At 40.9% G+C, this 14,714-nt stretch overlaps 1 protein-coding gene across 2 annotated transcripts in view; it reads right to left on the reverse strand.

The window, feature by feature from the left end:
* The window catches only part of prr36a (proline rich 36a), a 35,007-nt gene that overhangs the window by 9,991 nt on the left and 10,302 nt on the right, over positions 1 to 14,714 (reverse strand). For both annotated transcript variants that reach the window (XM_056371296.1, XM_056371295.1), the window contains exons 2-3: positions 7,123 to 7,809; positions 6,863 to 6,956 (exon numbers count right to left, since the gene is read on the reverse strand). In XM_056371296.1, the coding sequence (XP_056227271.1) occupies positions 6,863 to 6,956; positions 7,123 to 7,708 (680 nt within the window). In that variant the 5' untranslated portion in view covers positions 7,709 to 7,809. The remainder of the gene's footprint in view (positions 1 to 6,862; positions 6,957 to 7,122; positions 7,810 to 14,714) is intronic.

Here is a 14,714-nt window from a genome sequence, read left to right on the forward strand (position 1 = left end):
GGCAGAGAAAGAAGGACATGGTCAGGTGGCAAACAAACACTCGCGAACAAAAACAAACACAGCTTATTTTTTGTTGGCAAAGGTCCAAATAGGAAATGTTATGCTGCACCTCTATATGCATTTACACGCATAAATAATTGTCCTAATGTAAACCACAAAAGCAATTTCAACAATGGGAACACATTAACAGCACCATCCATCTTTTGCCACATTAATGCCTCCTTCCTTCTCCACTCACTACCAAGATAAAAGGGCAGGCTGTAATGAGGAGGAGGGGAAAAAAAGAAAGATGGAGGTGGAATGGAAAGCTTGAACAAAGAAGAATGACAAAGAAAAGAGGTAATGCAAAAGGTAGAGGCGATGACAACTGAGACAATGAAAAGTATCAGGAGCAGAAGGGGCCACAGGGTATTTTGAATGCAAATCTATTCGATACACATGACTGTCACAGTGAGACAGAGAAAGAGAGGCTCATTTGTCAATGATCAAAACCATCCAAGCCCAAAACCTTTTGCAACAGAATGGCCCAAATCAAAAACATGATACTTTTACCATAGCCCATCAGGTTCAGGCTGGGTTAGGGCTGGGCAATATAACATTTTCAAATCTTTTCAAGCATGGGGCTGACTCATGATTTTAATTAAAGCTGTCATCAACCTGTTGAAATGAACTTCTGGCAAGCAAAACGTAAAAAAAATTACACCTGTGCATTGCCTGAATCAATGGGTGGCTGTGCCAATAATTGCTCCAACTGAACAAAGACCAAATGGAGATAATTGTTTTTGGTGCAAAATTAGTATGGCTGAAAGTTGGTGCATATCTCGATTTCCTTTCTTTGAAGCCTAAAAACCAAGTCAGAAATCTTGGTGTTATTGACTCCAATTTAAATTTTTCAGCCTATTATCATCATCATAAAAATATAGCAAAAATTAAAGGATACATAAAAACAAGATCTAGAAAAACTAGTTCACACTTTCATTTCCAGTAGGTTGGACTAGAATAGTCTTTTCTAAGGCTTTCCTTGTTACTTGTCTATAAATCACTTAATGCTTTAGGGCCATCTGTGGCGCCTCCCCGGTGGCTCACCAGTATACAGCATACTACTTATGCTCCATCTTTACCGCAACTGCCAAGGGTTTGAGTCCGACCCACGGGCCTTTGCTGCATGTGCATCGTTATAACTCGATTTTCATGATGCAGTCATTTTACACATTTGCAAGGAGGCAAAATTGAATTAATTTGATTTATTGCACAGCCCAAGATCAAGTGGCAATCTACATCAAATCCCAATCTCATGCCAGCAGTACTGGCAATGATAGTTAGGATAACAATTACAATGACATGTATAAAATATGTTGCTTCCTGATTGAAAAGTGCTTGGATGTGTGGCCATGTTTCTCTTCGGACACTGATTTTTCCAGATATTTTGTTCTTGCTGCATCATCTGCCCATGTGAGAAACTTGAACAGATGCAACTTTGTCTACGCTGGAAGAAACAGTGCAGTCAAACAGATTTCCTGACAAATTTGACCTTTTGGTAAATAAAATACAATTTAAATAGCCAACCTTTTCAAATAATAATACATTTCTTTATATTTTTAAGCTATACCACACCTGTAATATAGTTGTGGGCATCTTATGAAATAGAGAAAATACTTTGTAATGTTATTCAGTTATGCTTTTCAGGGCCTCACTGAGGGCCACATGGAGGCCTAACAGGCATGTCTTACTCTAAAAACAACAGACCTGCTCTGAACAGCTCAACAGAAACAAGCAGCATAAACTACAGCCAAGTTCCAAAATCCTGTTATAGTATTAAATTTGACAATCAGAAAGAGATGTGTATTGAGGTGAGTGAAATGTAACATGGCATTTGTGCATCATACTCTCAGTGCAGTGATATGAAAAGCAGTAACCTACATAAAAATCTGCTTATGCTATACTGGGCTCTGTGAAATCTCAACATAATGCATTTGCCTTGTCAGGCTCCAAGAATTTGACATAGTCTGTGCTGCAATGCACTGCTGCACTGGCTAACCTACAAACAAATGTCTGTGAAATGAGCGATTCGTCAGCCGCAGGCAGAACTAGTCCTCATTTCTACACTTGATCCCTTGTGATCAAAAACAATGCAAAACCTCACCAATGTAAATAATTTGACATCTGTTTTTAATCAGACAGATTGACTTGAACAACAAGAGCTGTATAATAACATGGAATTGCCTTAAGGAACTGTGTAACCCCATCACCAATTACAGTAATCTCCATTATGTCTTCTTTTAGTTCTTGGTCTGCCGATATGGTCAGTGATGTAGACATGAACTGACAAACACACACTGACTTTGATGGCTTTCAGTGGAGTAGCATGCCAGCACACAGATGCCGCTCCCACATTACATTAACCATTACAATGACCATTTGTTTCCCTGAGATCACAGCCACTGCACAGACAAGGACTCAAAGCTATGGGATAGTGTAATTGGCTGTCATCAAAAGATTTGGGTTGCAATGTGAAGTGCAGCTAATTAAGGTCATTTTTCTAACCCTATATGTGAGCAAAATCTGGATTGACATGACCACTCAAGTATAAGAATCAAGGTGTACAGCACTGAGTGAAAGGCTTCCTCTGAAGGGAGAGAGGGAAAGTGAAATGAGGAGAAGAGTAAAGGGGAATAAAGAGGGTAAGGGGAGGTCGCAGACACAATATAACCCCAAAAACACCCAACCCCTCCCTCCATTGTTTTACGATGAGTCATAACTCATAAAAAGTTTGATCAAGAGGGGACGACACACAGACGAATAGACAGACCCACTAATGCCTGTACTCCACACACTGTCTGTGGGTGTTGGCTGGTGGTTCTGTTGTTGGTATATCAGTATGGATTACATTTCCTGCCAACGGAGGGTTGAAATCAATACAAATCAACGGTCCAAAGAGCGGATGAGAGGCACAACACACCCATCTGAAGGATTTTAAGGGCAAAGGTCAGCACAGAGACACTGTTACACATTATGGGCTTTCTATGTTTTAATTTAGAATCAATATTCACAAATGTTCACAACAGATGCAAAACAACACACTAATGGCATGAACATACTGAGCAGCTGCGACATCTGTTTGGCCAAAAATCAAAGTGTAAACATGAGTCAGGAAAGTTTTGGTGAAGCCACACCTACACCATCCATTCATCCATGAATCTCTCTTTCCTTTTCTTCCTTCTAAAAAAAAACAAAACAAAAAAAACAAAACAAAAAAAAAAACACACAGCTGGGAGGCTAGACTCCTTTGCATACTCACTTGTGGATTAAATTATTCTGTTTTAATCAAGCCAAAGAGAAAGACGTTGGTTTGGCCAGGGTGTACACTTTATCCCTGTTGCAGTAAGATCATCCTACACATAAAATGCAGTTTAAGTACACATTCTTCTGTTCTCACCCGTTCTCCCCTCATCACTTCAAGAGCCCCCTCCGAGACAACAAATGGAAATAAAGCACCCTAACAATACCTTGTTTGGCTTGTAGGCTGTCCAAACCCAGCTGCTTTACTCCCTCCGGAGAGGAGCACACATTCCTAGGGTTGTGCCGGCCTACACTTATCTCCTTGACAATAAAGAGTGGAGCCCTGAATCAGCTCAGTGGAGAATTTAGATGAAGTGTTGCAGCCCAGCAATAGCTGGGCAGACAGCACTGGCTCTTATGAGGCCCTAGGCACCCACTGTCACTGTGATAGATGCCATGGGTCTTTTCCGTTAGGCCAGTAATCCTGCTCCCTGCCAAGACTGTCGGGGAGAAGTGACACAGTTTTATCTCCAATAGAACAACACAGAAGAAATCAGGAGAAGAGACAGTGGGAGAAACAAAGTGATGGGCTAAAAGTGAGAATAAAGTGTGTTGCACAAAGCCAAGCCATTCTTGTATTTGGTGTAATTTTGATAAATTCTCCATTACAGCACAGTCAGTTTTTTGAATGAGAATAAATACTGTATCTGAGAGACAAAAAGTACTATGCCCCTGCAATTCTGTGCATTCCCAATTGCGACTCTGAATATTAATCATTAATCTACAGATTGCTCAGCAACATGAAGGCATGCTACATCATTTGGATTGGACGTTAGGCTGTAAGGAGGGCTTGAGGAGATCCTGGACAAATGCCCAGCACTGTACATGCACAGACGGCAGAAAAGAGGGATGAGGGGCAAGAGAAGGGAGACTGAAAGAGGGGGTGGGGTGGGCAAAGACTGATTACTCAGTCAGTGCAAGGACACCATAACTCATCATTGGAGGAGAGCAGAGCAAAGCAGGTGCCAGATTTTACAACATTTGGCTTCGACTCCAGTTATCAAGGGTTCTCATCGACCACTGGGACAGAGACATCCTCCTGTCATGCAGATTAATTGTCCATCTTCACATGTTACACAGTCTAACTAACGCACTGAAATGGCAACACAGCTGAAACAGCCTTGCCTCATAACTGTGCACCATCATATCCTATGAAATCTTATTGTCATCTTGCCTAAGCACAAATCCTATTTCTAGGGGCTCATAGATGAACCCATCGCCAAATCTCATTTGCCCTTCTTGAATGAGGCTCATTTTTTAAAACCCAATACGTTTTCATTTCTCCCTCTGGACCAGTTAACATCAATACTTCATGAGAGGGGCTGGACTTTCCATTGGACACAGGCAGTGTGTGCCACTACAACAACAACATGCTTGTTGAGCATGATGACCTTACAATAGGCTTTACTGTCTATGTTGTTTGCCACAACAAGTTTACTTGAACAATATTTACCTGCAGATACTTGAAAATGTTGCACTTTGAGCCACCATGACTGCTGTTGTCGCAGCAACATGAGAAACAATGGCGTGGCTGAAATTACAAAGAAATGGCTACAAAATTACAAGGAAGAAGTGATGGACCTATTGTGCTGCAACTAAATAATCTCCTTTGGGTAGTTTGCCAAATCCTTTAACACCATTCAGTTCTGTTGGATGTGCTGTTATGGAAGGTTAGTGCCATTGTGTTAAGTGTCACGACTAATGCAAGTCACTGCTTGAGCTGAGAGATCCGTTTGTGTTAGTGTCCCACTCTGCCAGAGAGCCAGCAAGAACACCAATACTGACTGAAATGCACACCACCGATACGGTTGCTACACAAAGGATTTCGAGACGCTGCTGACTTTGCCATCACACACAGGTGGCACGAAATGCAACATGCGTTGTCTGTCACAAGGGCACACACCTGCTGCTGTTCTCCTGTTCTGCTGCCCATGTCTCAAGCTGAGAGGCAAGTGTCTAATGTCACATCCTGGTGAACAAGCCAGGAACGGTCACATAAGGATGATGTGCTACTGTAATCAGTCTCCTACACTTCAATGCCTCATCTGATTAATTCAGAGGATGAGGTTCTTCACACACACACACACACACACACAGAAAATACACAACATTAAGAGTAATACTCTGAGTCTGACCTATATAATTCCAGTCTACATAGTGCCACATTGTTAAGTACTATATAAAAGTGATCATTGGTCATTGTTGTTAAAACCATGGACATTGGTATCACTTTCAAGACGATTGTGATAGCTGTCTCTGCGCTGAATTGATCAATGTATCAAGTCATCCGTCACACAAAAAGACCTTGGAGTCCAGGAAGCTGTCGCAGCCATTTTAATTTGTAACTATTTCCTAACATTTTATAGACTAAACGATAAATTGATTAATAGATAGCTGAATTAATTGTTATATTAAACTGATCATGAAAGTAATTGTTTCCGCAGTAAAAAAATAATAAAAAAAACCCAGCTTTGTCTGCTGTTTAAAATAGGAAATTTGGAGAATCTATAAATCAACAATAAAAATAGAGCTGAGGTATAGAAATTGGTGTTGGTTACACACAAAGAGGCATTTATTTTATTTCTTGTAGAAAAGAAACAATTCAATGACCCTCTTCTGCTTCAGAAAACAGAGTGATGCAGCACATTTTTCCTTTATTTAATAATAGAACATTAAGAGGGAAGACAAGTGGAGGCAGAATCTAATCAGGCCTCTCAGTACAGAACAAAACATCCTGTGGAAAGATGTTGGATTGGTGAATTATGGACCTGACTCTAAATTTCAGAGACCAATCACTTCATTTCCACAAATGAGTATCTCAGTAATCAAGTTCAAGTTGTGATTACATAATTTGACAAACATCTGAAGAAAAAGGGTTTGTAGCTATAGCTTTGGCCTTCAGCTAATAATTATGTTTGGCAACTGGTTATAGAAGCCTGAATTTAATCAGGATATCTTAAATTTCTGTCAAGTAAAAATGTCTTTAACAAAAGCTTTCTCGTTGAAATGGCAGTAAATAACAATCTCAACCATGAAATTCTACAACGGTTAAATGATCACTTGAGAGCACCACTTTGAGCAAGTCTAGTCCAACTACATCACTCCATGTCCAAACCACTGGTCCAGTATGAGAGGGATTATGAGCCAAGTCAATAGCTCTCTGCCCTGGGGAGGTGGGGCTGGTTGCTGCCAGGGGGTCCGTTTGGGACAAAGCGGTAGTTCTTCAGTATCACCGACTCTGTTAAGGCCCTCTGTCTCAGGTTATTTCTGCTAACATGACTCACACTCGAAGTGAAATTTGACTCAATAACAGCCCAAAGACCACAATGGACATCATTCTCCGCTGCTCCCTTTCAGGGCATCAAGATAAACAGTCAGTCTCATCCAGTTTGTAAGGGGATTAAAAGTTCAGATCTCAGAGACAGAAACACAATGAGAGAGAGAGAGAAGGGCATTACACACAGTGCCATTAGGCCTGTAAACTTTTCAGCACCTGTTGCCCGTCTGCGATAGGCATGCATACCTTGTGGTCTTTGAAACAGCAGCACTGCCGGCTTTTGTTGTAGTCGAAGTGCTGTTTTTTGGGGCAGTGGACACCATTGGTCTGCTGGTAGCAGCTGCAAAAAAAGAGAAGATGATATGATTGATGAGATTGTATAGAAATGGATGTCAGGTCGTTAAAGTAAAAAAGAACAAAAAGAAAATTTGAAATACTATCAAACACTACATCAAGTTACAGAAATTTAAATCACAATTCATTTTACTTTTGTTGTTCAGACTCACGTATGGTTTTGGGTCTTGCTGCATTAGCAGTCTCAGCCACTGGTCTCCTCTTAGTGCCATTCACTGTTGTTGGCTTGGTACCATTTGTTACTGTGGAAGCAGCAACAGAGGTAGTCCCAGAAGGTCCAACAGACTTCTTTTCAGGCACTCGATTTTGGTTCCTGACCGTGGTGGAAGCCGCTGCTGCACCCAGTGGTCTTTTAGGTACAGCTCCCGCTGCTGATGCTTTTGCTGCGGTTGTCGTTGTTGTTCTCTTGACCGCAGCTGCAGAGACATTGTTGGAGGATTTGACATTATTCATCATACGGTGCGAGGCAGTACCTGGCCGTGAGTTGGATCCAGAAGCCCCTACAGATTTGGCTGTGGGCTGTATTTTAGTTGCAACGGCTTTTAGTTTGACTTTGGGCTCTGCTGCCACTGGCTTGCCATTGGCTTTTGGAGCAGCCGCGGGCACTGCATCAGTCGCAGCATCCTCTGGTTTAGATGATGCTTGCTCTGTTGAGTTGTCCTGCGATGAAGATGGCTCTGCTACTTCTGCAGCTTCAGTGGGCTCCGTGGTTTCCATGGTAACCCCATCCGGTTTCATCCCCTCCTCCTAAGGTGTGGACACTGATGTTGCTGCTGTTAAGTAGGGTCCAACTGCTCACACTCGTCTTGAATGGCCAGTTCCTCTCACACCTTAATGTCCTGTAGAATTAAAAGCAAAACAAGAATGAATCTCTTAAATGCAGAATTCAACCATGTTGCACTACTCATGAAGTCATATGATAAACATGCCACTGTTGGCCAAAGGAAATTCCATTTATGGTAAGGGGCCTCCGTGGAATTTGGGGGAATCTGAAAAACAGGAAGTGAGCAGTGTGAAATGCCAAATAACCTCTTCTCTAAACCAGTCACTCTTCCACACTCATCTAACACATAACTGACAATCATAATGCATGACGCAGCAAAATAAAGTTAAGAATCGTTATTAAAAACACCAGAATAAAAGGAACAGTGGACTTTTTTATCCGCACATTTTATGGGGCAGAAACACAAAAACTGATGACTTGTGACTGTGCTCCAAATGGCTTCCAGCATGTTGAAATTGAAAAGGGAAAAAGCTGTGGTTTGGAGTACTGAAAGCCAAGAAGCTTCACAATCTCTTGCCATGACACACAGCCCACAGAATGAGTAGAGCGAGGAGATGGACAACAAACAGTAAAGGGCCCATTTGTTGGCCATTGTCTTTCTTTATGTTGAGCAAATGCAGATGGTAATAATCAAGTCACCCAGAGACTGCTTAAAAGAGATCTGTGTGCTGAGAAATTCCTTACTTCACAGCACAAGTGGAAAATCTGAAATTAATGTAGAGTATAAGAGGCTGCAGTGAGGGACAGCAGAAAATGAAAGCAAAGGGCGGTGTGTGAAGCATGTGTGCGAGAAGAGTCATATATAGGTCTTGAATTCATTAACCTCAGTCAAGTTTCCTCTTTCTCTGACTGGACAGAGCTTTTCCCGGATCAGTTCTGGTTTATTCTCCTTCCCCCCAATCATCCTCTCCACCCACACTCCCCATTCCTCTGCCCCTTTGACCATAATAGCTTCTTACCCCCCCCCCCCCCCCCCCCCCCCGATTACTCCACTCCTTTTTCCTATAGCCACTTGTTCTTCTCAACTCCGTAGTCCCATCCTCCCACTACTAATAGGTCTGCTTCCAGTAAATTGCTACACAGATGGTCTAGCCAGTAGAGGCTCTGTATGGCCCAGGAAACAAGCTGTGCAAGAGATGGATTGAAGTGGAAACAAAAAAGATTGAGATGGATAGAAAAACAACAAAGACCTATCTAAGGAAGCGAAAGCTATGTAACAAAACAAAAGCTTTAAAAAAGGGGGAGAGAAAAGAGATTTATAAAAGGCTGAAGGAAGAAAAGGAATGGCACACAAACAGATGTTGACAGCTCAGAATTACTACAAGGTAAGAAAAGCAAGAGTAATAGTAAGATTGAACAAACCACAACAGCAAATCAGCACAAATTAATTAAGGTCATGTCTGTTGATGTTGTATGATATGCAAGCCATTCAGCCTCATGACTAAAAACATCTAAGGAAAATGGCAAAGTTCCACAAACATCAGATTAATGACTGCATTTACACACACAGTATAGAATAATAATCGAGGAACACTAGAACCTAATTCTGCCTTTACTATGATAAACGCAGTTATTTAAAGCATCTGTATTCATGTCTAACTGACAGACATTTTAGGATTGATTCTTTTGGAGAAGCAGCACACATTCTTGTACTAAGGTCGGGAAACAGTTTGCTCACCAGTTACACATTAACATTTGAGGCAATGTGATACTGAGGCACTTTTCTCCCAGAGCCCAAAATTGTTTTACTTTGGCACTTATGTTTACAAGGTAATAAAGATCAGTAAGACTTGCCATCAATGTACTGGGGATTAGCTTGGAAAAAAAAAAGCAAAGATTCATTAATTAAATGACAATTTCATTAATGACCATTTGCTGCCACTCCTGGAATGACTCATTTGGCCAGATGAGTAATAACTACTGAATACACAACTTCACACCTCCTCACAGAGCCCCTCACACAACACCCACACCTGTACAGCCACTGAAACACCCAAATCTCTTATATAAAATAATTAGTTCATACCCCTTCAGTTCAGCCATGTAAAAGTTACAAGTTGAACTTGCCTCACCTTTCAACTGAGCTTTCACTCCTGCTGCCCTCTTTTGTAATTCTTCTCCTGTGGTCTCTTGTAGTTACAAATCTCACACAGAAAAGGAAGCCAAGTAGTGTAGAGTAACCTGGCGGAAAACACAATGTTTGGCTTGTGCCTTCTTTAGGAAAATGTCAAGCCTTAGGGTGAATTAACCAATGTGCAGAGCCCTTGGGACAGTGCTGAGCAGCTCCATTATCATCACTCGATTTATATGGACTGAGAATGGTATGAAGCCATTAGCAAATTGGGAACCATACAACTGAGATCTAATTTTTAAAAAAGCAAGTACAAATCTATTTCTTTTCATATCACTTTTGTACAAATTGTCAAAAAGAAAACCAACTAGAAAAGCTAACTAGGTGGCTCCTCAGGTCAAACTTGCTCCTTGAAGAAAGTTGGTGGATCCATTTGTAAATGAACCCCACCCAGTTTATTCAGACAGGAGGGAGCAGTGAGACAGGGAGTTCGGTTGGCACTGTGACGTGCATGGCATGGCACAGTTTTGCCAGTCCAGCTACTAATGCCAGGGGCTTAGCAGACAGCAGCATGAATCACATTCCTCATGTGATGACCCCTTTCTGGGCAAGTAAAGGCATCATCTCTGACCAGCTGAAAACTATGTGACGCAGCACAGAGGAAGTGAATGGATCATTCAAATCCTATCCACACACACACACACAGATTGTGATGTTTTAATAAATAACAGCAAGACCGCTCTGCAGCCTTGGTGTTCATTTTTATATCCATCAGAAAATGTCACACTGGACACCAATACTAGACTCAATTTGGTGCATCTTCAAGCTGTTGACACCTAGCTGGGGATATGCTGGGTCAGAGTTCCAGATTTTATGTTCAGAAAAATGACTACACAACAATACCAGCAGCACTTTCAAAATGGTCTGTCTGGTCAAGATAACAGCCTCATGCATTTTGATGAAATACAAAGAAAAAAAAAAACCTATTGTCTCCCTTTCTCTCAGTCCACATTTGCATAACAAATCCTAGTTCACTGAAGATTTAAACCATATTGAGGATGCAGCATGTCTTCTTTCTTGCCAGCTCCACATAGCTAATATCACAATTAGCTCAATACCCATGGTGACAATTACAATGAGTTGCAAGTATTGTGATGACAAAACAAAAGGCACGACAGATGACAAAGCTGCAGCAGTATATGTTCAGCCAAAGCAGGAGAAAGGTGTGTGTTTATAAATGCAGCCACCACTTTGTAAGATTGTAAGAGGGAGTCGGTCTAGACGGAGAAAGAACTCAGTGCCCTCAGTGGTATTTACATTCCACTTCTTCTAATAAATAAATATGGCCTTATGCGTCATTAAATCTTACTCCTGACCTGTCTTGAGGCAGTTAAATTACATCTGTTGTACCCCATCTCTCAGTCTGTTGCTCTACACGTCCAGACATTAGTTGTGGTGCCTGACAAAATGGGTCACTTTTAATACTGTGTCTAATACAAGCAGAGAGGGATTTAGCTGTGTTGAGAGCATGGCAGGGGTTTGGAATGCATTGTGCAGACTGCTGGAGGTGGTGGTGGTGGAGGGGGGCAGTTGATACTGATGCACAGGCTTAATGTCATCTGTAGATCTACCCCAGACTACTCTCACAATGCTGCAATTATAAAAAGAGCAAAAAGACAATACACATTAGGAGTGGACAGATTAATGGCGTGCCTAAACTGTAGGTAAATACAAACACATGCCAGTGAAGGAAAATGAGGAACATATTTCTGCTGTTCAAGATTTTCCTTATGCGCCTTTTTGTATCAGAGCTGAAGTGTTTAGTCAATCAACAGAAAAATTATTGGAAGCAATTATGATAATTGATTCAGTTATTCAAGACATTTTAAAACAAAACAATCATCTTCCAGCTGCTCACTGGTGACAATTTCCTGATTTTCTTTGCCAGATGTGAGAGTAAATTATAACATTAATAAAAAAGTTATAATAATAATGTCAATATAAAAAAAATTAAATCAATCAACCGCCCCATCAACTTAAAGAAAACAAACAAACAAAAAAAAAAGTCAAATTTAAATCAATATTTGCACATGAAACGAGCTACTTCCTTTGCCCAATGTTGACTGTCTACTTTAAGATTCATGTCAATGCTGCATCTGCTCCAAGATGAGTAATGGTAGAAAGTGAATGCCTAAAGCAGCAGCAGTATCAAGAGCACATCTGACCCATCCACATTCCAGTTCTGCCGACTTCCTCAAGAGACTTCAAGGCTACACAGTGACAGCTGGCCGTGTGCATGTCTGACCAAGTAGGAGTGAAAGGGTCATAGGGAGGCTAGTGAATGTGTGTGCACTATGGTTGAGGGTTGTTGTTGGGGGCAATTTTTGTCATTTTATTTAGTTAATTAGTGGTCTTCAACTCAGTAAATAATTAACCTGTAAAGTGCACTTCAAAGTTTACGCCAATAGGAACTGCCAGTTGGAGCTGAGCACGTTCTTCTCGCATCAATTTCCGTCTTTCACAAATAGTGCAGTGAGTAAATGACAATTAAACCGTCTTTAGTGGTTGCTGTCCAATCGATTGGCACCGAAAAGCAACATCAATTTATTAATAGCATAATAGTATCTGGCAACTAGACCCAAAACTGTACGTGCGATTGCGCTCCGTGATCATTTAATAGCATGTTATCCCCACCCGTTTGTTCACTTGGAAGCTGCAAGCGGAGGTGTCCTTCATCCAACGCTATGGGACTCTTTTTCTAATAGTGTGAGACAGCCGTTCAGCCTGCCCCTACAGCTTATTGCTCAGCTAAGATCTCAAGGTGATCTATTTTGTTTAATTGAAGAAAAGCAGCCTATGTGCCATGATGTCTCAGTAAAATTTGTTCTTCACAGTCTTTAATGTGAAAATCTGAGTGGCCAGTTGGAAAATTTTAACATTACCCAACCCTAGTGTGCACTGTGTGAGCATGCAGAAGATATAGAAGTGTGTAAGCGAGCAAAAAGTGTGTAAGATAAAAAGTCTGCAAGATGTGAAAATCATTTGAAACAAATTTACACGCATGCAGACTAAAGAAATGATGGTGTTTACAAATGATATATGAAGCCTGAGCCTATTTGTTCATTAACTTTCCTCTGGCATGTGACAGAGAGATGCATGTACACAGGAAGAAACACAGGCCGCATTCAGTGCAAGTGTGTATGTGCGTGTGCTTGAAACTGTGAGAGAGGACTGAAAAGATTAAGAGGAAGATGGTGGCCAGTTAATGCCATGGAATGAAGAGCAGAACAAGAGATTTAATCGTATTTGGGAAAACGGGGGGGTTTCCTGACCCCGAGCTCAAGCCTCAGTCTCAGAGCAGATGCAGAAAGCTCACACTTTCACTCCAATTCCTGCTTCTGGATTTACAGAAGCAGCGTTCAGTGACCGCTGAAGAATCTAAAAGCAAATTCATGTCAAAAGTGGGTAGGTAAATTGACTCCAATAAATGGGACGTTGTGTGTCTGTGTATAAAGGCTTGCTGCTCCATCTGACCATACAAGGTAGTAGTGCCGTTTCTGCAGTATCACCAAGTGAGTGTTTAGTTCACACACATACAGAGTGACAAAGTGGGAGAGAGAAAGAAGAGAAATTCAATCTGCTGTTGGAACACAAACGTTTCAAAGCATGCTGATGGGAGAGGCCGAGTACATTCAGTGTACTCACTGTATGAGCCTTGTATTTGTGAATACACAGCTCTATAGAGCACATTGCCGAATAGTTGCCTCCATCTCTGCACATGAATGATCTTTGAAGCTCTCTCACTCTGACACACAAACACGGTAGATCGTGAGTCCTTCACAAGAAAAGGAAAATTTATCCATAACATTTCTATCAATTAAATGTAACTTTGTCCTCTGGCTTAGATAAGTATCACAAAACTAACTTGAAACTTCTCCAGTTTGGATTAAAGAAGTGAAGCTTGTGTTGTACAATGATGTACAAGCAAAGGAGAAGAATGCATCTTTAAAAAGGAAAAAACATAAACAAGAACGCACTGTGTTCTCCGTGGCCAAAAAAAGAGATAGCATAGTTTTATGAAGCTATGATAACCAAAAAAGGCAACAACACTATCACACATTAACAAATCCAGAAATGTAACTTGGCCATTAAATTTATTAGACATCTGACACCAAAGTTAGGCCCACAGTCATCTGATCACACCGATTTTGCTCTCTCTTAAATTGTTTCCTGCCACTTTATATTGGTAGTCAAGAAATAACATTTTTTTCATTATTAAAGCTTGAAAAATAATGCAGTGGGCAAAGTCATAAGAAAGGATACAATTAATCAAAAGTATTTTTTATAAGTTTTGTATGATTTCATGATAACATTTATTTCTACATCAATTGACAGGAAATGATTAGCTTCAATAACAGGGAGTAACTAAGTAACTAAAATGTAATTTCTCTCCCCTTCATGATACAGACAATGGACAAGATGAGTCCATATTTGTGCTTTAAGCTCACTTTGTGAAATACCCACCTGCACACCAGTAAAATGATCCAATATAATCTGAATTTAAAATGATGGTGGCAGCTTGCACCAGGTTAAGAAACAACCAATAAACAACAAAACAGTGAAGGACAAAGTAGTTTGTGAGCTGCTGTCTCTGTCTGTGCAACACAGCTACTGGATTATTGACTTTCGGCACAATGTCCCATCGGCTGTGAAGAGCACAGACTTGTTCAAATGGAAATTCTTTGTATCAGTGAAAATAGTCTGTCACACTGAACCTGCTGTTTGAAATGATTAATCAGTTGAGAATGGATTTCTTGTTCTGGTTTTAAGTAGTGCCTCTGCTGCCATGTAGCATACTCAGATGTGTGGCCTCTTTTCAAGCACATAAT

The sequence above is a fragment of the Seriola aureovittata genome, chromosome 3 (genome assembly GCF_021018895.1).
Source record: "Seriola aureovittata isolate HTS-2021-v1 ecotype China chromosome 3, ASM2101889v1, whole genome shotgun sequence".
Lineage (NCBI taxonomy): Eukaryota > Metazoa > Chordata > Actinopteri > Carangiformes > Carangidae > Seriola > Seriola aureovittata.